This window comes from Acomys russatus, chromosome 2 (genome assembly GCF_903995435.1).
Source record: "Acomys russatus chromosome 2, mAcoRus1.1, whole genome shotgun sequence".
NCBI classification, from domain to species: domain Eukaryota; kingdom Metazoa; phylum Chordata; class Mammalia; order Rodentia; family Muridae; genus Acomys; species Acomys russatus.
In genome coordinates, this window is record NC_067138.1 from 38,912,439 (window position 1) to 38,939,267 (window position 26,829).

At 40.7% G+C, this 26,829-nt stretch overlaps 1 protein-coding gene across 2 annotated transcripts in view; it reads left to right on the forward strand.

Annotated features, from left to right (window-relative positions):
• The window catches only part of Pip4p2 (phosphatidylinositol-4,5-bisphosphate 4-phosphatase 2), a 57,610-nt gene that overhangs the window by 17,246 nt on the left and 13,535 nt on the right, over nucleotides 1–26,829 (forward strand). The window contains exons 2-4 of one of the 2 annotated variants that reach the window (XM_051160539.1): nucleotides 9,900–10,048; nucleotides 15,208–15,245; nucleotides 16,401–16,524. In XM_051160539.1, the coding sequence (XP_051016496.1) occupies nucleotides 9,900–10,048; nucleotides 15,208–15,245; nucleotides 16,401–16,524 (311 nt within the window). Of the gene's footprint in view, nucleotides 1–9,899; nucleotides 10,049–15,138; nucleotides 15,246–16,400; nucleotides 16,525–26,829 lie in introns of both variants that reach the window. The other variant, XM_051160531.1, reaches the window with a different exon arrangement.

Sequence of the window (26,829 nt, forward strand, 5' to 3'; positions counted from 1 at the left end):
TCCCAGGTCCGCCCAGGTCCGCCCAGCTCTTCCCAGCTCCTCCCAGCTCCCCCCCTCCTCCCAGCTCCACCCAGCTCCGCCCAGCTCTTCCTAGCTCCACCCAGTTCCGCCCAGCTCCTCCCAGCTCCTCCCAGCTCCTCCCAGCTCCACCCAGCTCCTCCCTACTTCTCTACTCACTTAACTCCACACCCTTTCTTTCTCCTTTTAGAAAATAGGCAAACAAGCAAACAAAACCCAATCAAACCAGAATAAAAAAGAAAACAAAGAAGAATCACAAGAAACACCCTCCCACACACATCATAAAAACACAAAATTAGAAACTAAGAAGTACAAACAAAAGGCCAGCCAATTAAGACAAACAAACAAACAAACAAAACCTACCCAAACGAAACCAAATGAGACCAAAAGTCTACAAAGACAAAATTAAGTCCATTTTATGTTGGCTACCTACTGTAGGGCATGCAGCCTGCCTTTGAGTGTTGTTAATTTACCCAGTAAGGCCCCAGTGGAGTAAACTAAATTATTCTCTGCAAGTGGTTGGAGAGAACTTCTTGGTTAGGGCTGGGAGCTTGTATCTGCTCCCCCATCTCAGTGCTGGGACCCCACCTGAGTTGGACTTGTGTATATTCTATAGTCTCTGTGAGGTAACATTTACCTCAGCCAATTCTATCTTTAAACCAAGGTGTGAGTCCAGAAAATCTCACTCGATTTAGTATTTTGTTTTGTCCTCTTTTGCTTGTGCCCTGAAAATTCACTCAAAAATATTTTCAGGTTTGACGTGACACATATTACCAGAAATCTTGCTGTTTCCTAAATGCACAATTCAGTTCTGTTTTAGAGTTTGTACTTGGTGCTTAAGTTATTTTTGAGACTCTATTTTTATTTTACGTATATTAGTGTTTTTCCTACACGCATATATGTGTAGTGTGTGTGTGTGTGTGTGTGTGTGTGTGTGTGTGTGTGTGTCATGCTCATGGGGGCCAGAAAAGAAGGTTTTGGATCTCTGGAACTGGAGTGACAAATAGTTGTGAGCTACTATGTGGGTCCTGAGAACTGGGTAAATGTGGCCCTCTACAAGAGCAGCTAGTGCTCTTAATTGCAGAGACATAGCTCCAGCTTGGATTTTATTGTTTTAAAGCATGCTGAGATTTTCCCCTCATGCTGGATCTTGAAGTAAAAGGGCGTTTTAATGGCTGATATTAAGGAAAATGGCCTGCCATTTCCTTGTCGGCCACTCCCTCAAGGGAGGTGTTTTTAAAGGGAAGGGTGATCCTCACAGACACTGTGAGGGAGTCTTAAAGTCAGGACTGTAGTCTCAGCTCTATTTGGGTGCATTCCATGTTCTAGAATTTCATTCCTTTGCCTTCAGTCCTCTTCCTGGCTGTCAGTGACAGACCCAATAAGGCCATGGATTAACCTGACATAATTTTCAGTCTCCACAACTGAATTTTGCATTTGATTTCTAATAAAATCTTCAAACTTGCTTGCTTCCTTCTTTTCTTCTGAGGACCAGGGAATTTATTATGAGACATATTAATACCATCCATAGACACAAACAGCGGGACATGTCATAGGCTCTAAAGAGAAGTTAGGCCCCAGCAGTGGAGACAGACAGTCTGGCAGGGTCTCTGAAGAACATTCCAGTTCATATGTCAGGGGAGGAAGTCTCTGATTATGTCTTTAGCGATCATTTATTTCTTAATTAAAAATACATGATAATTTTAAAGCTGTAATAGCTCCCTGCTTCTCTGATGAGCTGAGAGTTTAAAGATCCGCGCCTCCTTATTTTCTTCTGGGACCTGTACATTCATGAAAATTCTATCCGATCACAGTCCATATAGTAACTATTTCTTCTGTTAATGATCACATGAGCCAGCCTTAGATATCACACTGAACCCCAGCATCAGTCAGACTCCTCAGGATGACCACACTCTATGTTGTGGGTCAATATCCTCTTTCTCATTAGTAAACCCACTCTCATCCAACTCCTCCTATTCCAGCCCCGTTTTTCCTGAGGTATATTAGTTTCTGTATTAGTCACGTGGAAACAGCTCAGTAGAATTTACTATAAAGGTGTTAACTAGGTATAAGCTTGCTAGCTAGATAAGTACCTTACTCTCAAGTGGCCAGGAAGTAACAAAACGCAGCAATCTCTGTTAGGGCCCAGGAAACAAAAGATTGAAACTGAAACTGTTGAAAGTGGGACAGTGTGGGGGAGGGGTCCCTGCCAAGCTAAAATATGGCTTCTGAAGACAGCTGGGCAGCTGGCACGGTCGTCTCGAGAAAGACGTGCATCCAAGGAGGGAAGTACTGGCTGGACTGTGCTGCACCCAGTGAAGTTGGTTGTTGACCCGAAACAGGATACAGTCATGCCGTGGGAAAGCGCGCTAGTCACGGTGAAGGAGTTTTCCCAGCGTGACATTAGAAAACTAGTCCTTGGTTGGGAAGCTCTTAGGAAGCAGACAGGAGAGACAAATCCCTTCCTCTGCTGACTTCTAGGTTCCCTCCAGCACCTTCTAAGGGCACCTGCAGCCAGCTTGCGGAGTCAGGGTGGCTGCACTCTTTTCACCCCGCAGTCTCAATACAGAGCAGTATGGTGGATTTCGATTCCAAGGTGAGGTTCAGGAACCTGATCACCAACACACTGTCTTAAAGAGATGTGTGCTAGGCTCTGCCTTCCAACAGTGGCACGGCTCTGGGAGAACCCAAGACTTTCTTGAAGTGCTATAATTTCTTTGGTTTCTGAGAAGGGAAGGAACCGAGAGTGATCTCGCCATTTCTCTGTATTGGACAGAGTTGTCACTGGAAGCAGATGTCCCATAACAGCTCAGCTGACTGTGTCTTTAACCCACATTCGTCCCCAGATCATGAAGAAAGTGATCCTGAAATGGAAACGGGGAGGGGGGGGGGCGATAGGGGGAGCGGGGGGGGGGGGGGGGAGAAATAATGCAAGCCTTCCTCTCAGGCAGAGCCTTCTATAATAGGATCCTAGACCGTCTCAAATTTTAATGCGATGTCATTTTTCTGTTATTCACGTGTCTTTGTCAAGGGTCTGTAAGGCTGGATACAGTGAGTGCGTGAGGAAGTAAGTGAATTCAATGGGCAGGCCCGTGAAGAGGCTTTGGAGAGGGGTGATGGAGGTGGTGAAGGTCAGAACAGCCCAGCGAAGCAATGCCGACCTTGAAAATACAGAGAGATGTGTCTCAAAGCCCAGTGCACGGATGAATTAGCGAAACAAGGGACTGTTTGGCACAGCCTAGATGGACGATGCTGATGCTTGTGATGGGAAATTGCAATCTGATCACTTGTGGGATTGCAGGGTGGTACTGCTTCCTTCTGAGGGTTCCAGCCGCAGCGCTGTTTCTTTGTATCCTTTGAACCCACTACTTTCATTCGGGCTCTTTTAGGAGTCTCTGATTTTCTAGGAAGTTTTTATTACCATGAGTCATTTCTTTATACTGTTCACATTTTTAACATCCTCTGACTCTTTCATTTTTGCCTTTAGTCAGTGGACCCCAACTCGGATTTTTCAGAAGCCTTCATTATTAGGTTCTTGCCTGTTTCCATCACCTCCCTTGTCTTCACAGAGTCCTCTAACATAAAGTCTGCCTCAGGATTCACAGAGCCTTTCATCAGGCGGTGTCTCCAGGCGTTGCCTTTAGGTTCAGTGAAAGCATTAGACTTCGTAGATGGATCTCATTTCTGACATGGCAAAGTCCTGTAGATTTGGCAGACTTGTTTAGAATTAAGGACTGCGAATATACAAAAAAAGATCTTTTATTTAATATAACCCCACCGAGAAAATGTTCATTGCTTAAATGTCTACCAAGACTCTTAAAAATGAAATTTTTGACTTAATAGTGAGCTGCAATTTTGAGATCAAAGTAGCTTTTTAAATCCAGACATTTCACTAAAGTACAACTCTGGTGATCTCTTGACTATTTTAAAAGTGAAAAAGAGATGAAGCAAGAAAATTTTTTGGTCTTTTTTGTTTTTTTCTTTTTTCAAGACAGGGTTTCTCCGTGTAACTTTGGCTGTCCTGGACTTTGTAGACAAGGCTGGCCTCAAACTCACAGCTTCCCTGGGTGCTGGGATTAATCACGCCTGGGGAAGTGAGAAAATCTAAATCCTAATTATTGTTGGAGTAACTGACTCCATTTTCAGAATTGCAGGTCTCTTGTGAGAGGAGGTAGAGCTGTAGGTGAAGATTCCTTCGCTGGTGAATTCTGAGTGAGAGATGCCAAAAGTAAAGGAAGTGTCTTTAAATTGCCTTAGGGCTACAGTGATGTGCAGAAAATTCTAGTGTGCAGCCTAGAAGTGCTGCTTAGAGGGACAATTAGGCGACACTTTCTGCCATCCTATTGATTTTATTCTATTCGTGTGTTGGGTCAAGCTGATGTCCCCTGGCTTTCTCATCTCTGAGGTTTAGAAAGACCATTTATCTTCTTCCTCAAGGAAGAGAGTTTTTTTCTTTCCACTTTTCCTCTCTAATGTAGAGGCATTTTTTGTAAGGACCCCAGCTCTCCTTTGAGGTAATGATGTGTTTATTTAGTCTTATTTTTCTAAGAGACATTATATATCCAATAAACTTGAGTGCTTCGTGAACTCACTTAACCAGTCAGTAACTATGTAGTAAATGTCAGGCAAACAGTGGGCATTATGCCAGTGCTGGGGACTGAGTTATTAACAAGCCAGACATGCCTTGAGCTACATGGAGCTGGCCGTCTAGTCTATTTTAAACTTACCGTCACTGGTTGGCCCTCCACTCCTCATTAGGGACTTTTCTTGTTTGACAGATTAAAAATTAGTGCAAACCTTTGATGATAAACTCATAGGATTTTGTGTTTTGCATTTCAAGTGATTGTTACAATACTGACACTTCTTCAAAACCAAAACAAAAAAGGACACAGTTTATTGGAAAGTTGACTTGGTGGGTAGAGCACTGGCTGCTCTTCCAGAGGACTTGGGGTTCAATTTCCAGCACCCACATGACTGTTCACCACTGTCTGTAACTCCAGTCCCAGGGGATTTGATGCCCCTCCTGGCCTCCTCAGGTACCAGGCATGCACATGGTGACTAGGCATATATGCAGACAGACCACCCATACACAAAGAAAAGACAAAATACTAATAAAGACTGCTCTATTTTGTTATCTTTATTTACATCTATGCATCTGTGTGAGTGTTACATCTATGCATCTGTGTGAGTGAACGCCACTTGTATACAGGTGCCCAAGGAGGCCAGAAGAGGGAGAGTAGAGGGCATCAGTTTTGTTGGAGATGAAATCACAAGTGGTTATGAATTGCCTAGCCTGGGTGCTGGGAACTGTGGGTCTCCTGAAAAAAGAGCAAATGTTCTCTACTGTTGAGCCACCTTTCCAGCCCACCCCTCCTTTGCTTGCTTGCTTTCCCCCTTTCTTCCTTCTTTCCTTCCCTCCTTCTATCACAATTTGAAAAATGTTTGTGTGTGTGTGTGTGTGTGTGTGTGTGTGTATTAGAGAATGTGAGTGTGACTGTGCATGATTGTCATGTGTGCAGATGGAAGTCAGAGGGTGTTACATATAGGTTCTCACCCTCCACCTGATTTGAGATGATGTCCCTTTGCCAGGGTGTTACATATAGGTTCTCACCCTCCACCTGATTTGAGATGATGTCCCTTTGCCTTGTATACTAGGGTAGCTGAGACCCTTGAAACTTGGGGAGTCTTTCATCTCCACCTCCCATCAGGGCAGTACTGCCATCCCTGGTTTTATGTGTGTTCTGGGGATTAGAACTCAAAACTCCATGCTTGTGTGGTAAGTTCTTTACCTACTAAGACATATCCCTAACCGCTATTGAAATTTGGGGAGGGAGGGGAAGACGTTTGTCTGTTAGGGTGTCCTTTAGTCTTGTAGTGATAACCTTGTCTCTTCATCAGTACTATACTTGCTTGGTGTGTGTGTGTGTTTGTGTGTGTGTGTGTTTAATTGTTAAAAGTTTCTTTCCTGCCTGAGTTTATGGAACAACTACTTCCTGCCACTTTATAAATCAAGGGCAAGAGAGGAAATCTGCTTTACAACTGTTCATTTACCACTTTTTCAAACAAAGCAATGCGTCTTGAATTTCTAGTGATCTGTGTATTCTTTTCCTCAGATGAATGTCTCCTTTCTTGAGACCTGATAAAGCAACCCATAAAATGCAAGGCCTCAAATGTGTTCCTCACTCACCATTGGTTTAGCCTGCTTTTGTCTCCAAGCATGATGTGTCACTCTAGACTAACCTTAACATTCATTCAAGGATTTCAAACTATTTTTATAATTTAAGCCATGCTAGTTCTTTGTTGTGCTTAGTGCAATGCTCTGGGACAAGTGTCCCAGAAATGTCAGCAGTAGTAGCATTTCAAAATGGCGTCTGGCTTAGAACCATGGGTGCTGTAGGAATCCAGTTTACGAATCATTTGACTGTACACTGCTTGCTAATTATCTGAAAAAAAAAAAAAAAAAAAAAACAAAAAACAAATCAAATCAGTGCAATAAGGCTATATAATAAAAAGATCATATATGGATTCTAAATATGCCTTTTGTATTATTTTCTGACACTTGAAACAATATCACATGGGTTTGAACCTAAATTTCACAAGCTGCTCGTGTCCTGATGAGCTGTGGTTGTTGTCTGAGTGCAGGTCTGCTTTCTCTGACAGTGGGTCAGCTGTGTGTTGTGTGGCTCTTTGTAGACATTGTCAGATAATTCTTGTCAGCAACAAGGGCTTTAATCCTAGAGGAGAGAGATGTAGCTCAGAGATTGAGTGCTGGCCCAGCTTGTGCAAGGCTTTGATCTCCAGCACTGTTAAAAAAAAAAATAGTATGTAGTTAGAACGAAATGTGAGGGCAGTGTTATCCCAGAACTTAGAACTGCTAAGGAAAGAGCATCGAGAGTTCAAGGCCAGCTTGGGCTAAATAGTGAGCATTGGGCTCAACAATCATACAAAGGAGCAAACGGAAAACACACAGGCCCTGGCCAAGCATTCCCTATGGAGCCCCTGTTCTAGAGTAGTATATCAGGACCCTTTCTCCAACTGATATTTTTCTGTATAAAAATAAATATATATTAATTGTTTTAAATTAAAGTATCATCCCCTCTTTTCTCTCTTCAACCCCTTTCATGTGCACCCTCCCATCCCTCAAGCCTCTCAAATTCATTGCATCTTTTTCTTTGTTGTTACATATGTGCATAAATGCCTATATACACACATATACATACATATGTACACACACACATATAACTGTTAAGTCTGTTAGTATTGTTGTTATGTATATGATTACAGGGCTGACCACTTGGAATAGGATAACCAATTAGGGCCTCATTCCTGGGGCGGGAGGACTATTTTTCATGTTCTCAGCAGCTCTCAGTTGCCTGCCAGTCTTTGTGTAGGGGTGCAGCCCCATGAGACTTACTTCTGGCATATCAGCATATCAGGTGATTTGGAAACTAGGCATAACTCTTTACCCACTCAATCAAATCTAGACTCTCTCTCCCAAAACAAAATGACAACAACAAATAGTTATGTGTGTTTGTGCACATCTTCAGATTATGAGAATTTTCAGAAGTTTTTCTTTTGTTGGCACTTAGATTTATAAACCTGCCACCTTCTTTCCCATGTATTTGAAAAGAAATTGCAAAACAAAAGTTGGTGAAAGGAAAGGGATGTGTTTGCAGTTTGGCCATGGATAGGGAGAGCTGTTGTATTTCCCTCTCATCTCACTGGTGACCATCTTGCAGTTTATGAGAAGCCATGAGGTGGGCTAATCAGTTCCCAGAGGAAGGCACCTGGACCCCAGGCTCTCTATGTTTTCTGTTACGATGTCAGCTTTTTATTTACTCCTTGGCTAAAGAAAATGCAGTCTTAAAGATGCTTCAATTTGAAGGGGAAAAGAATCTAGGGTCTTTGAATCTAGGCTAGCTCGCATGCCTTTAATTCCAGGAGGTAGAGGCAGGTAGCTCGCAGGGAGTTTGAGGCCAGCCTTATCTACAAAATGAGTCCAGGACAGCCAAGTCTGGGAGGTGGGGCGTGGGGAAGAACCCTGTCTATACCCAGAATGCCAGTGTTTTTTGGCTTGGCAGAGTTCTTTGTCTATTCCTTTGATATAACCCCAATCACACGATGGGGAAGAAGAGGGTGAAGGCAGTTGACAGTCTGATAGCTGAAGGGAGGGGCCCACAAGTCTGTCTTGAGAATAGCATCTTCCCTGCAAGGCTTCAGCGGAAGATCAAGGCTAAAGAGTATGTGAAACACGGTGTTCTTCCTAATCATTGCATGGACCAGCTGTGCTTTACCACTGTGTTTCATCCGTTTCCATGTGTGTGTGTGTGTGTGTGTGTGTGTGTGTGTGTGTGTATTTGGTTGTTCCTGGATTATCTTCTCACAGACATCACTTTATTTTACTCATAAACCCCTCTGTCTTCTTTTAAAGTTCTTGTCTTTTTTTTTTTTGTGGTTGTTGTTGTTGTTGTTGTTGTTTTTTTTTTTTTTTTTTTTGAGATAGGATTTCTTTTGTAGACCAGGCTGGCCTTGAATTCACAGAGATCCGCCTGCCTCAGCCATCTTTAAAGTTCTTGATGGTAAGTAAAATTTGAAGCTAGAAAATTTTAAAGTCTTTATTTTGTTTGTGTCTGAAATTTGCATAATCCCCATCTTTGTCCCACCCTGTTCTAGGCCATTTTCCTGGGCTAATTTGTGTCTTTCCTTAACTTTCTCAAGATCCTTATTTCATCCTGATCACAGTCAATTTACTGGTCCAGTATGTGTAGAAAACACACAGTATTCAACTTATGCTATGTGTAAGTGATTATAATACTTCACTTTTAATTGACCATTTTTACTTTCTAGTAATGAGAGATTTTATTTATTTATTATTCTTTGACAGAGAGTCTCTGTTGCCAGGTGAAACAATGTTTGTAGAGCTGGTGACATGAGTGGGTAAAAACGAATTTACCAAGGGTCCAAACAGACAGAGAAAATTGATTGAAATACATTTCAAGAAAGGCAAGCTCTTTTTTTTTTTTTTTTTTTTTTTTGACAAGGTTTCTCTGTGTATCCTTGGCTGCCCTGGACTCACTTTGTGGACTAGGCTGGCCTCGAACTCACAGCAATCCACCTGCCTCTGCCTCTCGATTGCTGGGATTAAAGGTGTGGGCCACCACTGCCCGGCGAAAGGCAAATTCTTATAGAGGAGATTGCAGAGGGGATCTTGGCTCTTAGAGGGATTGGGGATTCTTTTTATAACAGTGTAACAGTTAGTAGGCAATTACTTGGTCTTTTCTTGGGAGCCCAGTGTATGCATCTACATGTGGATAGATAGGTGCGCTTCTTTCTATCTCATGGAATACATTGTACAATGCTGTTTCCCTGGCTTTAGATAGAGTGTTGGGTGTCAAGTTCTAAATGCCATAGGTAACTGTGATCAGTCTCCATGTGGCTTGTGAAAGACTGGGGACCTCGAGCCCTTTGACCCTTCTTATGTGTGGTAGTGCAGGTTGGCCTTGTTTTTGCAACCCTCCTGTCTCAGTTGACCAAGTGCTGGAATTACAGGTGCACTCACTGGTATACAATTTTTAGTTGGGCACAAACTGCTACTACCACCTATACAGCTGAATGCAAAGGAATGGGGTGGATATTTTGAGTAAAGGAGGTTTCCCCACTACAGGAGACCTAAGCCATCAAATTTGGATTTTATCAGAGGTCAGAATCATTCTGTCTGACAACACAGTCACATGCAGGCTTGCTCCTGCAACCAGGACAAGTCAGCTAGTGTTAAATCTTAAATATGGAGGAAATGATTTAGTGGTATATACAATGCTTCTGAGCTCAAACTAGTCATAGTAATTTCCTGGAGATGCTAACTCAGTGTAAAATCCTTCCAGCTGAACTCCCGCCTCCGTATACAGCCATCGCTAGTCCAGGAGCCAGTGGTGTTCCTGTGATCAACTGTCGCGTGTGCCAATCTCTGATCAACCTGGATGGTAAACTTCACCAGCATGTGGTTAAGTGCACAGTTTGCAATGAAGCTACGGTAAGTGGCAATTCCGTTAAAAAGCATAGATTGTTAGCTGGTGTCTTATTTTTAAAGGGAGTTCCTTAGTGTCAGTGTGGGATGTGTACAAATATGACCTTTCCCAGTTTTTCTTCTGCCTATCTTTCTTTTATCATATGAGGATGCCTCTGCATGTTTGGGATAACAACATTACAATTTTTCTTTGTTAATTTAAGTACAATGTCTTTTTGGTTCTTTACATATTGTGGGCATTTATATTTCTCTTCAGTATCTGTCCATTTTTATTTCAGTGCAAATCTACTGGGCATTACTGCAAATGTGGTCTTTATCTTTATTATGTAGAAAACTGTTACTAACCATATCATATCAGTATTCTTTTTCTTTGATTATGAATTTACTATTATCTTCTTGCCAAACTGCTTGTTTGCAAATAGCTTAATACTTTATTGCACTTGCTAGATATTAATGCAGTGTAATTTTTAAATAGTCGAAACACATTTTTTTTTTTCAAGGACACTTTTAAAAAGCTGTTCTTTGGGAAGAATAACAAGCTCATGGTTTCAAATTATACCTGGTAAGGGATGTATTGTTTAGTTGATCTCCATTCCTACTTTGCATAATTAGACTTTAACTTTTCTTCAGTCTGTTTTGAAATCTGTAATTAAATATAAATTGAATTTTTGGTATTTGTATTGCCTTCCAGTTTGGAAAAATGTAAAGTGATCATTGTATCAAAGAACCACAAATCATAGACACCGGGCTTCATACGTTTGAAAGTTGTAAAACAACTTTAAACAATACATTAAACAGTGTATTTCATTGCAATTTTTTTTCCTGCAAGGGTTAGCCTATTGTTTAGAGAAGTTTGTCACAATAAACAATCATAACCTCAAAGCTACCTCATGCACAAGGTGATCAGTGGATAGTGATCATCCTTTATTGTGCTCTTTGTAGGTTTGGCAAGCAAATGAAAGTGGTCAGACAGAAGTACTCATTTTAAAAGACAGCATTGAATCTTTCCTTGGATTTAATAATATCTTCTCTCATTCTGCTATATCTATTCATATACCTTTTTTTCTTTGAGACTGTGTGTGTGTGTGTGTGTGTGTGTGTGTGTGTATGTGTGTGTGTTTACGCGTGTGGTGTGTACGCGTGTGGTGTGTACACATGTGTGCATGTGGAGGCCAGAGGAAGGTTTAGCATGTCTTTCTCTCTCACTCTTGGCCTTGTCCCTTTAAGAAATATCTCTCACCAAAGCAGAAGCTCACCCGCTCAGCTAGTCTGACCGTCTAGCATTTCCTCTACCGCTGACTGGCTCTGCTGTACACTACGTGGCTGGAGTCACTGGTGTGTGCAGCCATGCCTGCCTTTTTAAGATTATTTTCCCCCATGGAGTAAAGATATGTAAACAATTGTGCAGACACTAGACTAGCTAATAGCATGTAATCAGATTGCCTTGTTTCCCAGTTCTAAAGTTACAGAGGAGGAAAGGTGAAAGAAAGTCGTGAGGCGTTCCTTGGCATGCAACTTGATAATGTCTCACATCTAATTTGATCTTAAGCTTCTAACTGAAGAGCTGTGAGGCACCTGGGAGTGGCCTCAGAGAATTCTAGGTTAGAAATGCCGGAGATAATGAATGAAATAGGCTCAGGTCCAGCAGCGAGATTCTCTACACCCACCGTCTCTGTCTACTGCTGTGATCCTTTCCCAACCACCTGAAATCGGGCCTCAGAGTCTTTTCTCTGTGGTAGCTGCTCTGATAGGGACCTGGTATGTCTGCCAGATTAAATGGCCTATAGCTGATTGTTAGCCAGAGATTCCAAGGCTGACACACTGGAGGGTGAGACCCAGTTGTTTTTTCTGTTCAGTAACTATATCTTCGGGCTTTATATCTCAAACTGTGATTTTTTTTTTTCATGCTAAAATAATACCAACATCGTAGGGTTGCTGTGAGAGACAGGAATAAAACACCCAGCACAGTTATTGGCAAAGCAACTTCTATTATTGTTCTTGTTGTTATTATTTGAGACGGGATCTCACTGTCTAGTTGTGGCTGTTCCAGAACTCACTATGTAGACCAGGGTGGCCTGGAACTCGCAGAGAGCCACCTGCCTCTTCCACGTGCTAGGATTAAAGTCATGCGCCACCCCACCTAGCTAGGCAACTTTGTTTTACCAAATAATAATTTTGGAGCATGCATGTGGGCTGGAGAGGAGGCTCAAAGGTGAAGAGCACTTGTTGCTCTTGCAGAGGACCTGGGTTCAGTTCCCCGCACCCGTTTGGCAGCTCACAACACTGTTTTAACTCCAGTTCCAGAGGACCGGTTGCCCTCTTCTGGCCACAGGCACTGTGCACACATGTGGGGCACACACATACTTGCAGGCAAAACAGCCATCAACACAAAATAAAAACACACAAGTCTGAAAACAAAACAAAACAAAACAACAACAACAAAACATGCTCAAGGGTGTTTCTCTTCCCTTTCTCTCATGTAGACCAAACAGGACATGACTAGGGAGGCTCGGTGGACCAGTGCTCAGAATCTAACTTAGTTGCATTATGTTATGTGAAGGAACTGATGTCTAGCAATAAAATATGTGTGAAAAAAATCTTACCCATATATAAGCCCAAAGTCTGTTTTTCTTGGTACTTTTACTTCTATGTGTATATATTCTTGATGTTTCTGAATTGTAAACATTTAGATTTCATTACCTACAACATAATTTAATAATTATAGAATTTTTTACTAACATTTATGCATTTTTATGACAGTTACCACTTAAATATTTGAAAATCTTTTTTTTTTTTTTAAGGATAAGGATTACAAAAATAATAGTGTGTATGGACAGGTCTTGATTTCCATGGTCTTATGTAACAATATACTCAGAAGGTGGTGGGATGCCTTTAGTACCCTGAGCATAGAATACATTCCGGGTTACCAGCCCTACTGCCACCATGTAGTGTGGGTTATTCCCTCTGCATGTCCAGTGGCTGAGAGCTATAGCTTGCTGCAGATGCCCAACTTCTTCAGGGAATCTCATAGTGCATATTGCTTTGTTAGTCCCGAAAAAGATAGAAATTCAGCATTCTGTGTATGTTTTCTACTGAACACAGACTTTTTAACTGTTTTGTGTTTTGTTTTTTAAATTTCACGTGCATTTTTATAAGGCTGTCAGAAGATGGAGTTACAGATAGTTGTTGGCTGTTATGTGGGTGCTGGGGATTGAATTTGGGTTCTTTGGAAGAGCAGATAGTGCTCTCCAGCCCCCAGACTTCCTTTTTTTTAAATTTACATTTATTACATATGTATGTTTGTGTGTGCATGTATGTAGTCAGTATATCATACCACAGCATGCACATGTGAAAGTCAGAGGACTTGGGATTCTGTTCTCTGCTCTTAGATCATCAGGCTTGGCATAAATATCTTTCTCTGCCCCCCCCCCCTTTTTAAAAATAGATTTATTTATTATTATGTATACAGTGTTCTGCCTGCATGTACACCTGCAGGCCAGAAGAGGGCACCAGATCATGTTACAAATGGTTGTGAGCTACCATGTGGTTGCTGGGAATTGAACTCAGGACCTTGGGAAGAGCAGGCGGTGCTCTTAACCACTGAGCCATCTCTCCAGTCCCCCCCCCCCCTTTTTTTACATCACCAAATAATTGAAAAACTACAAACATACAAACAAACAAGCAAAAAAAAAAGAAAAAGAAAAACTGCAATTTGGACTAATATGAAACATTCCTCGATATCCATCATCCTGCTATATAAACTTTTCTTTCTAAATAAACTTTACTATTATAAATTTATAAAATACAGAAAATTAATGTCAACATACTCTATGTAATCATTTTGTTACAATTTTATCTACAAATTTATTTTTAAAATAAAAATTTAAAAATTTACTTATTTTTATGATAAAATTGGCAATTTTATTTACCTTTTAAATTTTTTCCAATTTTACTTACCTTTCTTTTTCTTATTCTCTTTCTCTTTCTTTTCTGTCTTTCCTTTTTTAAGTAATATGAGAGTTTTGTCTGCATGGATGTCTGTGCACCATTATATGTACAGTGCCAATGGAGGCCATAGGAGGGCGAAACTCCTCTAGGACTGGAGTTGCAGATGGTTGGGAGCCTGGGAATTAAATCCACCCCCCACCCTGCTGCCCTGGAAGAGTACTCAGTGCTCCTAACCACTGAGCCATCATCTCTGCAGCCCCAGCTGCCTAACCTTATGACCTAATTCATATTTCCCAAACTGTCTCACCAGTGTCTTTAAGAAGGAAAAACTTCTACTTCAGAAGTCAAGCCAGAATCATATACTGCATTTGGTTGCCAAATCACTTTAATATTTCTCATCTGAACTTTGCTCTCTTTTGTCTTTCTATTACTTGTATGTTTTGCTCAGTACAGGCAAAATATTTTGTAGACTGTCTCTCAGGTTGAGCTGTCTGCTGCTTCATGCTTGGGTTCAGATCGTGTGTTTTGGTAGGAGTGCCACAGAAAGCATCTGTTCTTTTCATTGTGACTATTTGGGTAACCAAGCTTAAGTTCTAATATTGCAAGGAGTGTTTTCTTGTATGCTGTTTATTGTCACTTTAAGTTTACTATAAATTAAAAAAATATAATAGTATTTGGAGCAACTGCAAGTTTTTCCAGTTAGATATTGATATAAAATCAATCACTTCTATTGAGTACTTTAAGAAGATAATCCAATGGGCCCTCTTCCCTGTGCTGTGGCTTCTGTTGAGCTTGGGCCAGGTACAACAGTCCTGTGTATGTTTCTATTTACATGAACAGGGTTTGATCTTAGCTTGTGAACTTTAAGGAGAAAACAACCAGCGTGCTCTAACCATTCCTACCCAAAGGCCAGGGCAAACTCATTTTGAAATATAGTCTTTACAACAAATCCCCAGAGTCTGAATTCCCGAGGGCTTAACATCTTTGCTATTTGGAACCATGTGCAGTGAACTCGTTCTTAGACTGTACTTCGGTAGCACTGTGGGGCCTTCCATTTTCAAGTAATTATTTCCTCCTTAAACACAACAATTTATGACAATTTGTATTTTGGTTGATTTCCTGTGTTTGCATTTTCTTCCATTATCTAGCCAATCAAAACCCCCCCAACAGGGAAGAAATATGTTAGATGCCCTTGTAATTGTCTCCTCATTTGTAAGGACACATCTCGGCGAATAGGATGTCCGAGACCCAACTGGTAAGAGACAAAGATTCATTCATTCATTCATTTGTTCATTCAACAAGTGTTCAATTAAGGCTCATTGTACGCTAGGCTTTGTTCCAGACAGTCTTTGTCCTCAGTTATTACAGAGCATAGAGTTTTCTTGTTATTGTTGTTAAAGAGATGATAGGCTTAGAACTTGACAGTCAGAATTATTTGTATGATATAATATTTTTGAATGGACTATGGATATTATCTTTCTCTTATGTGGGTATTTAATAAATCAGTGGCTTGCTGACCTTATTAAAAATAACCAGTTAGTTTACCTTTGATATGAATAATTTTAACCCAGGAGTGTGTATCCCCTTGCATGCTACATGAATATCTGTATAATATATGTAATAATGTCTGAGATTATTTGCCTGTCTATGCCAGATTTTATTACGCATGTCTTCACATGCGAGTATATAAACACATCTTCACTGTTTTCTTTCTCCTGCAACGTCTCTGGCCTTTTGACCATCATCTGACTGGAGAATAGAAAGGAAACATGGGCCCCACTTACTTTCTTCCTATTTCCAAGTGAATAATTATCAAGAGATGCTAGGCTTTTAGGAGAAGTTTGGTTTCAGCTCAGCACTTGTTATTTCTTTTACCATGTGCAAAATATTGTATGCATTCAGTCTTCTGCCAAATTCAAATTGTAGTTTAAGAAAAAAATAGCTGAGCATGGTGGCGCACGCCTGTAATCCCAGCACTTGGGAAGCAAAGGCGGGCAGATCTCTGTGAGTTCAAGGCCAGCCTGCTCTACACAGTGAGTGCAGGACAGCCAGGGCTACACAGAGAAACCCTGTCTCAAAAACAAAACAAAACAAAACAAAACAACAACAACAACAACAAAACCCCCAACCAAACAACTTTCCTGATTTGAAGTTATATTAGAAATGGCAGCTAGATGGTTCCTAAGGACATTGATTAGAATGCATGTCATAACATGGCTTATGTTTGAAAAAAATATGTGTTTTGCATTTATTTTGAAAGATTATTGGTGCTTTCTGTGATTTGGGGCCCAGGGTTTAATACTTGACTCAGTTAATTCACCTTACTGTGGTCTGTTTCTGGCCGTATGTTCTGAGTTTGCCCTCAGCCTGCTTGTGGGTTAATGAATCTGTTCACCTTTTCTTTCCACAGTCGGCGCATAATTAACCTTGGCCCTGTAATGCTCATCTCTGAAGAGCAACCGGCTCAACCTGCATTGCCCATCCAGCCAGAAGGGACAAGGGTAGTGTGTGGCCACTGTGGAAACACGTTCCTGGTAAGTAGCTGGCCTCTGGTCATAGGACACTAATGTGTACATCTAGCCCATGATCTCATAGATTGGAGGACTGTTTATAATTACATAGTTTTAGTCAAGTGCACATTGATCAAAAAGCTAAAACAGAGCCGTAGTTATGAAGTCCAGCGTATGGCAGGGATGTATAATGTCTTTTGTGATTTCAACAAAACATGCACCCAGTTGTAGCTGCACGGGCACCTTTGTGAGCAAATACATCTGAGCAATCTTCTCACCGTACGTAGTAGCAAAGTGCAAGTGTTTAACCTGGTTTTATGGCTTCTAGATTCAAGAACAATTCTTACTATGATTTATAAAAATTTTCTGACTTCAAAAATTTTACTTGGAGTAAATTAATTCTGGTACCCATGATGAGCTAGACCATTGGACAAAATCCAGTAATTCGATGTGAACAAATCTGTAGAAGTTGTTTTACTACTACTACTAACTGCAACTCACCGTTGATTTTTAAAGAATTAATTTCATAGTGACTCACCCTATCAGGAAGGTTAACAGAGGATCTCCTTGGCCCATCATAGTGGCACACACCTTTAATCCTAGTACTCAGGAGGCAGAAACAGGTGGTTCTCTAAGTTCAAGGACAGCCTGGTCTACACAGAGAAACCCTGTCTTGAAACAAAGCAAAACAAGGCACAACAAACAAACAAAAAACCCAAACCCCTCCCCCCCAAAAGAGGTTTGTTGTCTGTTTTTCTAGTCAACACATAGGAAAAAAGAGTGGTATTTTAGGTCCTTCATTTCAGATACTGTCTAGAGTCTTGGTAAGGAAGTCCATGAATGCTGCCATGGAATCGAAGAGCTTAAGAAGTGTGACTGGCCTTTTCTCTTTAAGTGTTTATCTATTGTATTGAAGCAATTTGTATGCGTCCACGCTAAATGTCAGATCAGGCTTGGGGCATCCTCAGCCACCTGATTACCAGCTAGTGTCCCTCAAATGCTTTCAGCTCTTCCAGGCACTTACCTGACAGCAGTTTTCTATGTTCAGGCCCCTTCTTTTCCTACTTCTTTTTGACAGGTCAGCTCTGGATCTTACTACTGTGTAAGAATTGACTTGAGCATCTGCACTCACACCGCCTTTCCTCATGCCCAGTGGACTCACCATGCTTCTTCGTGTTCACATTGCTTTATATGACTAGAACAGTCATGTTCATGGCTGAGCCATGGGATATGGTACATTTTCCTGCACAACTCTCAGCATTTTATTGGAACTGTAATATTTGTAAATATTTGTCCATCTGCTTTGGATTTCCTTAATTTCCTATGTACACATTATTAGTTCCTTACGTGGTGTTTTAGGTATATAAAATTTCGGTATAGAGTCAGATGTGTCTAAAGTCTTCCATTTTAGCTCTCTGCTCCATAGCTGTCATCTTGGGCCCTCCTTTACCTCCATGCTGAAGAGCCTTTTACACTGCAGATTTGCATCTCCTGCAAGCTTCTTAGCTGTCGACTTAGTCCTTCTCGGAAGAGTCAGGATGTAAAATTTATTTTGTAGGTGGCTTTTAATCTAACATCAAGTTTGCATAATAATTTCTTTACATATTGAATTTCAGGTTTCCAGTTGTTCCTTTCAGAAAAGTACAGACTTTTCATATTGATAGGGAGAATATTACTGTTTTTAGTTCTAGGTTCTTGCTATCTGACCTTTTCCTCTCTATTTCTCCTTACTTTTCTATCTTCTCTTTCATTTTCCTCATTGGTTGGAAATTTCCTGAGGACATGTCCTGGAGAGTATTCTGTGAGCCTTTGGATTGACTTTCGATGACCTAACTTAAGCTGAAATACCCAAGAGCCTTTCAGATTCTCTGACCTTTTCATCATAATCTCATCCTCATGGTATTGTTCAGATAATACTCTGCTTTTCAGGAGGCGATATTTTTCTCAATGCTTTTTCTCTGCTTTGTCCTCATTTTTCTATTTGTGTTTCTTTCCTAACAGAAATTTTACAGAAATGTTTATTTAAGTTCCTTTATTGGACTCTACATGTAGACAAAGGCTAGGTGATTTCTTTTCCATTTCCTCCTTTTCTTTGAAAACTTGTCATTCACAAATACCTGCAAATCTGTTGAGGAGCCAGTTTCTCTGGGGAAAGATTCTCTGATCTCCTGAGAGAGTTGGAACTGGGATACCGCATTCTTGGCCATGACGGGGTGATGTGGTTACCTTCTTCTCTGGTGTAGACTTTAATTCCTTTGTTTTTAGAATATTCCCTCTGCTGTCCTGAGGTCACAGGCTTGTGTAACACTCTTTATAGCTCTATTCCTTTTCAGAACAGATCACTTCTCTCTTGCATGTGTTGAGTGAGGTGTACTTCTGTCTCTGTAGTCTGGAAAGAGTTTATAAGGAACACTTGGCATTTGGTTTTCAGCCTTGCGGTGTTGCTGATAGCCAGAAATCATATGAGTACATTAAAATAATCACAAACTAGTTAATATTCACATCACTTTTAGTGCAAGTATCATAAAAGCAATTTTATAATTTCAAGGAGACAATCTCATCAGCTGTTGTTCCACAGTAGACAGTTCCCAGTTCTTCTGTCCCCTTTTGGAGTCATTGGAATGTGGGTTTCACTGTTTTTGGTTCTGTATAAAGATGTGATCACACCATTTTAATCTTTCCGTCTCTGGGTTGGTCACATTGACTAATATTGTCATATTGTGATATAGTTGGCTTTCTTTTAAAGACTGAATTATTTTATTTTATGTATGTACCACTGTTTCTTGATCTGTCAGTGAATTGAAGTTACTTCTTCATTTTGGCTTCTGTAGCTAATGCTTCAGTAGTCATGGAAGTGTGATGCTTCCTCCTTGCTTTTATCACAATCTTTAACATCCAACTTTTGAAAGTATATAGTAAAGTGTATAGTTTATAGTATATAAAGTATATAGTAGTTTAAATACCCTGGGATGCCTTTCTGCAGGTAGTTATGTTTTAGCATCCAGTTCACCAAGTTATTTGTTAAGACTTCAATTTCTACTGTACACACCTTGAAAGTCATTTATAAAGCAAGAAATTTAAGGTGGGCAGTTTTTATCTAGCTCAGCTAGCCCCAAGTAACTGAGACAGAGACTTTAGTTTTACTCATCACTTTTCTATGCACAATAACTCAGCAGTACCAGTCTAAATTTATCCTCTAAGCTAATCAAGTTGCCTCCCAGCAAAACTCCCTGGGATTCTTACATTTTATGGTTTTCTCTGCTCCCACTGTTTCGCATCCTCTTCTGGACCACTCCTCTTGGCTGGCACCCCTTTACTCTTCCCTTGAAAGTCCAGCCTTATCTCTCTACTGCTCAGTTATTGGCTGATCAGTTTCATCAATAAATCAGGGAATAAATGGGGAGCAGTATTGATACAAACTTGAGACAGGAGATTCTTAGAATAAGCATTGCAGTGCCATGTCTGGATTGCAACCAGAAACGAGAGCAGAGAAATCAACATTTAAATAGTACAAGGATAATCTTCCCACAGGGCACAATAACATTATGCCAACACACTTTCCCTCTGTCTTCTTTTCCTTATTGTATTTTACATCTTTAAATTCACTTTCTATCACTTTAGTCATAGTTGGAGAGGAAAATGAAAATTTGTTCACTTGTTCAGTTGTGTGCATTGCATAATAATGTCTCAGATTTTTCTGATCTAAGACAAAACATAAATTTCTTTCCTTATATTTTATTGATTAAAACAGTGTTTATATAAATTAGGGAATGTACTTGGGATAAGCCACAGATTTCTGGTTATGATCACTTCGTATTGACTTAGTATAGATCAGGGTACTTTCCAGCTATCAGCAGACATACAGTAAACTGACTCAGCTAAATATATAATTTTTTCTTTTATATTTTATTAATTTATTCATATTACATCTCAGTGGTTATCCCATTCCTTTTATCCTCCCATTCCTCCCTCCCTCCCATTTCCCCCTTACTACCCCCCCATGACTGTGACTGAGGGGGACTTCCTCCCCCTGTATATGCTCATAGGGTATCAAGTCTCTTCTTTGTAGCCTACTACCCTTCCTCTGAGGGCCACCAGGTCAACCCCTCCGGGGGACGTGGTCAAATATGGTAAATATGGGGCACCAGATGCAAACCAGTACAGCCACTTTGGAAATCTATCTGGAGCTATCTCAGAAAACTGGGAATAGGGCTTCCTCAAGACCCACATATTCCACTCTTTGGAATATACCCAGAAGATGCTCCAACATACAACAAGAAAATTTGCTCAACCATGTTCATAGCAGCCTTATTCATAATAGCCAGAACATGGAAACAACCTGAGTGTCCCTCAATACAAGAATGGATAAAGAAACTGTGATACATATACACTATGGAATACTACTCAGCTATTAAAAATAAGGAATTCCCGAAATTTGTGGATAAATGGATTGAGCTAGAAATGATCATAATGAGTGAGTTAACCCAGAAGCAGAAAGACTCAAATGGTATATACTCACTTATATCTGCATACTAGCCCAAGGGCCATGTCCCACGAAAGCCTTCACTTACCAGGAAACTGGGACAGAGGGGAGGGCATCCTATTGGGACTCTAAATGAGAGATGCATGGGAGAATAGCAAAATAAAAGGATACAGAGGGTCCTAGAAACCTAAAAGAAGAACATTATGATGGGCAGATCTGGGCCCCGGGGTCCTGCTCAAACTAAATATATAATTAAAAAAAAAAGATTTATTTATTTTGTGTATATGAATGCTCTATCTGCATATACACCTGCATGCCAGAAGAGGGCATCAGATCACATTATAGATGGTTGTGAGCCACCATGTGATTGCTGGGAATTTAACTCAGGAGGTCTGGAAGAGCAGACAGTGTGCTTAACTGCTGAGCCATCTCTCCAGCCTCCAGCTAAATGGATATTAAATACATTTGTTGCTCTTTGTCTCACATAAAGAAGCCATCTTTGAATATAATATCATTTAAAACTCTTCAGACCAGACTTCAACTTACTCAGGAATCTCCTTCCATGATGACCTTGTATTCCCTTTATTTTATATTCTCAATCTTTCCATGGGTTATCTTTGTAGCTACCCTACAAAAGAGCTAATGTAATTTATTAAAAAAAAAAAAAAAATAGAGGGCTGGAGAGATGGCTCAGAGGTTAAGAACACTGTCTGTTTTTCTAAAGGTCCTGAGTTCAATTCCCAGCAACCATTTGGTGCCTTACAAACATTTACAATGAGATCTGGTGTCCTCTTTTGGCATGCAGGCACACATGTGGGCAGAGTACTGTATAAATAATAAATAAATCTTATTAAAAAATAGATTGTGCACAAAGCACTGGACAGATCCTAAGGAAATTGTGGCAAATAGGAGGCAATCTCTGTTTTCATTGGCTTCTAACCTAGGAGGAAGGGAAAAGAAATTACGAACCATGTGAACTGAAAGGAGCATGGGATGCATTGTTGTAGTGCAGGGATGCAGCCAGCCTAACGGACATGGCACTGTCCTAGGAGTAATGGAAAACAGTAGAAGTGCTTTCTGCAAGGCTGGCAAGGTGGCTGAGCAGGTGAAAGCACTTGCTGCCAACCCTGATAAGCCTCGTTCAGTCCTAGGAAGCCACATGGTAGAAAAAAAGAGGTGATTCCCACATTGTCCTCTGACCTCTACAAGAGTGCACGCGCGTGCGTGCGCGCGCGCACACACACACACACACACACACTCATGCAAAATTATATATATACATATGCAAGAATACTAATTTTAAAAAGCATATATATATATATAAATGCAAGAATACTAATTAAAAAAGAATATATATATAAATGCAAGAATACTAATTAAAAAAAGAAGTGCTTTACACTTAGGCTTATAGATGCAATGTGTTTAGCTTTTATTATCCAGCTTTTATGATGATAATGCTTAGAAAAGGTATTCAGAATTTGAGAGAGAAAAAAATAACGATAATGTTAAGAATGTGGAAAAGAGTGAGGAAAGGCTAAGAAAATGTTAGACATACACGCATACACACACACATACATACATAGATACATTTAAATTGCAATGTAATGTTAGATACCATTATAGCATTTCAAACAAAGTGTGTTTTTGTGCTTCTTCCTCTTATCTCCCCTACCTCACCGTTGTTCCTGTCATCCCCCCAACCCCCAATTCTTTATTTTTCCCCTTTTTCCTGTCCTCCCTTTAGTACCAGGGGCATCATCTGGCAGTGAATAAGAAATGATCCAAATCGGGACTTTAAATAGACGTGTAGGAGGGGTAGTTTTACAATCTTAAAATATAATTTATGCATTTAAGTGTTTTGCTATATGGAAGCCACAGACTCATGTTTATAGCCAAACCGTCTACTTAATATTTGGGCCAGGCAACTGAGTCAGATGACCATGGTAGCCTATCTTGCTCACGCAGTAACAGTAATTAATAACTTTTAAATCTTTACCCAGAAGAGATGTTTGGTTTAAATACAGAACGTAAAGATGGTTTAAAGCTTTCTGGAAAGTTATAGTTTTGGTAATAAGTGAGAATACTGTCAGTATGTAAAGGATGGGAATTGATTTTGATAGTTTCAGGTTAATGAGAGAAGCCCAGTGGTGCTGGGAGCGCAGTGATGGCTTGTTACTCTCCTTTGCTGTGGCCTGTGCAGGAGATGTGGCTTACCCACAGTTAGGAGGGCGTGAGTTCAACCCGCAGCACATCAGGGGTTCGGGGAGTGAAGAGTCTCTCAGTGTTCATAAGTGAACCCTGGCTACGAGCTCTTCTTCTGACTGATGACCTTATCATTACTGTGTTAAACGTGAATAACCTTGAGTCTTTTCTTCTCATTCTTTGTCCTTGGTGGACAAAAATCAAGAGAATAAAAGTGAGTGAGAAATGAAGGTGAAGTCATCTGTATACGTAAAAGTATGCAGATATTTAATTCTGCAGGATGAAAAGCTAGGCTGAGCTGTAGTTTAGTTTTCTAGAGACAAAGAAAAGAAAAAAAATCCTATGATCTCTTAGAAGATAGTTAGGACATTTTAAACAAAAGGATAACAGCAACAATGAAAAAAAAAAAAATGCTGTTTTGGACTACTGTGACCAGAGAGTGCATTCCTTTTGAGAATTAAAGATTGGTGTGATGAGCTGCTCTCAACAGCAGCCTCCTGTTTATTGTGTCATTCTTTAATAGTCAGGCTTATAATTCCTAAGTTAAGTTGGTTAGGAATTTACCATTTGATGCTGTTTCAAGACTGCCTGGCCTCACTGACACGGTTTAGAAGAACGAGAGTTGTGTTTGCAAAGTATATTTAATACCATATTTATTTAATGGGACAATCAAGTATTATTCTATAAACAGTTTCATAAATATTGGGATGTGACAGGCTGAAAAATTAGATGTTTTTGTAACTACTTTGCATATGCGTCACTGTTCACATCTGAAAGGGAGTTTTATGTTGCATGTCCAAATATTGTTTATCATCCAAACTATTTTGAGATAATCCTGTGGTCAGATAACAGTGACTATTTTGAGGTGCATGTTGAGAAAACAATTTCCTAGAAGAATAAAGTGAATATGCAGGCTTGAATCAGTCCACTGGGAATATAAAGACATTTCTTTTTTTTCTTTAACTTTAATTCACATTTTAATGTTTGAAAACTATGTTAACACTGCATTTATATAACATAACTTCTTACGCTTTCTTATTTATACCACACCCCAAAAGGGGGGGAGGGAGGACAACTTTACGTGACGGGACAGGGAACAGCATTTGTGACTTGTGACTCACTTTGGATGCCCACCTGAAGTCATTTACAAGATTTTTACATGAATAAAACAGTGGTGTGCTACATGTACTGAGTCAGATGGGGCCTAGGCACACTGGACTCTAGAGATCGTGTTACGTACCAATGATTAAGATTCAAGTGTTTGGGGAGGGGGGAAACAGACAAGACAGTCTAAGTTGGCATCAACACTAAAAGGCAAACATGCAAGACCTTCAAAAGCTTACATAATAGATGTTTTCCCTCAAATCTGTGCTCAGACTAAACACTTCTCACTGTTGAGGAACAATCTGACTGTTCACCTCTGTCACAGGTCACCTGCTGGGCAGTGGGGTCGGAGCTCCACGACAGTAGCCTGAAGTATGGTCTCCAGCAAGATTAGGAGCTAAGTTTAAAAAAAAAAAAACCTGCTGATAGGATGGTGATGAAAGAGGGGTGTGGCGGGGGAGGGGGTATCCTTAGCTGGTATCTCTTGTTTTCTCTGGAAACGTCAGGCTTGCCCTGGCCACTTCCACTTCTATGACCTTTAGCTGCTGGAGGTCACCTCCTTCTTGGCCATTAATTTCAGAGCTTCTCCCAGGGGCCAGCTTTGAGGCCAGCACACATGTTTTAACTGCCTGGTAATCAGACAAAAGATACAGAAGGGTCTCCATCCACTTTTCCTTCTTGTATGTTTATGGACCCTGTTGAGAATCGTAAGAGCACCGTCGAGGTGAGTTGCAGTAAGGTTGTGGTAAGATGCCTCAGTGTTTCTGAGGGCGCCTCCAACAGTTAGGCCAAGGATTCTGGAGTCGAGCTCAAATCCCCAGGCTGGTGTTTCTCAAATTGCTGCTGCCCAGGCCAGCAGCATGGGCTTCATCTGCAGGCTCATCGGAGCATCAGTCATCAGCGGGCAAAGCAACCTGTCTTCTGCAAGTCTAGCCCCCAGGTGATGCCAGTGGCATCAAGTTTGGGAACCACTCCAAGCCATAAAGACATTTCTTAATGTGCAGTAGAGGTTAACACCATATCTCTTGGGAACAGGTATGCACTTGCTGATAAAAGGTATATTCATTCTGACTGAGGCTAGTGTTCTCTACCCAACTCACTAAAAATGCTGAGTCACAGGTAATGAATGGTCAGAGGCACAATGTACCAAATGTGATGAGTCATAGGTAATGGGTCAGAAGTACAACTCACCAAATATGCTGAGTTACAGGTAATGAATGGTCAGAGGCACAATGTACCAAATGTGATGAGTCACAGGTAATGGGTCAGAGGTACAACTCAGCAAATGTGCTGTGTCATAGTCAATGGGTTAGAGGCACAACTCACCAAATGTGCTGTGTCATAGGTAATGGGTTAGAGGTACAACTCAGCAAATGTGCTGTGTCATAGTCAATGGGTTAGAGGCACAACTCACCAAATGTGCTGAGTCATAGGCAATGTTTCAAACTTTTCTCTGAAGTGGGCCCAGCTGTTACCTTTAAACAGGGCCAGCATTTCGTCACTTGAATACAGAATTAGTGCCATAGCAAGGGGAAATGATGGCTTCAATGTAAACATCTTTCCAGGTGTTTCTCATTGTCTGTTATATCCACTAAAATATATTCCAGAGGGATAACAGTTAAGTGACTGATTTTATCCAATGAAGCCTTACTTATGCATTCTTTTAGTTGAAAAATGTATTGTGGGGCCTCTGAATTTATCTGTTTAGTAGAATAGGTTAGAAATAAATACAATATTTCAAGATGTCTAAAGTGACTAAGCTTTAGAGACATCACTTAGTTTTTTGACAGCGCTTTGAGAACTCTCGCAAAGTAGAGTGACTGATGTTGTAGAGAGTTTGGTCATTTAATCACAGCATAGCTATGTTGCTGTAGGCCTTTCTCCTGACGACATTGGTCACATCAAACTTTGAGTCTGTGTCTACCACATTGCTTTTTACCATTCACCACTGGCAATGCTGAGACGTGGCACTATGCAAAGACACCCTGAGCCCATACAGATGAGGGTGAAGTAAGGACCATATGGGCATAGGTGCCAATCTGTAGGTAGTCATGAATTCTGGCTTGGGAACTCAGTGATAGGGAATTTGAGGTATCAAGGATGTGCTATGAGTAAGGGGACGCATAAGGCAATGCTTGGTCCTGCTCAAGTTACCATACATCTTGTTCGTAATTAATGAGGAGATAGCATCCAACAAGCTGAGATGAGGAGAAATGCAGACAAGTGGCCTAAAGGGGCCCTGTAGGTGTACATAGCTTCTGCTTCTATGTTGCGTTCTAGCGCATACCAGTGTACCAGTGATGGCTAAGCTGAAGCAGGGCAGCATCTATATGAAAGCAGGGATAGTTGGCAAGCACACCACACTTCTCTTCTTACTGTCTCACTATGGAGCAGCATACGTGCCACTAGGCATCAGAAAGATGCTCCCTTCAGCACCTAGGAGCAAGGAGGAATCAGGGCAGAGCCTTCATGAAGGAGATAGACATGGTTTGGATTCAGAGGTCTCTTGCAGGTGGCATACCATAGCTAGGGACCTACCT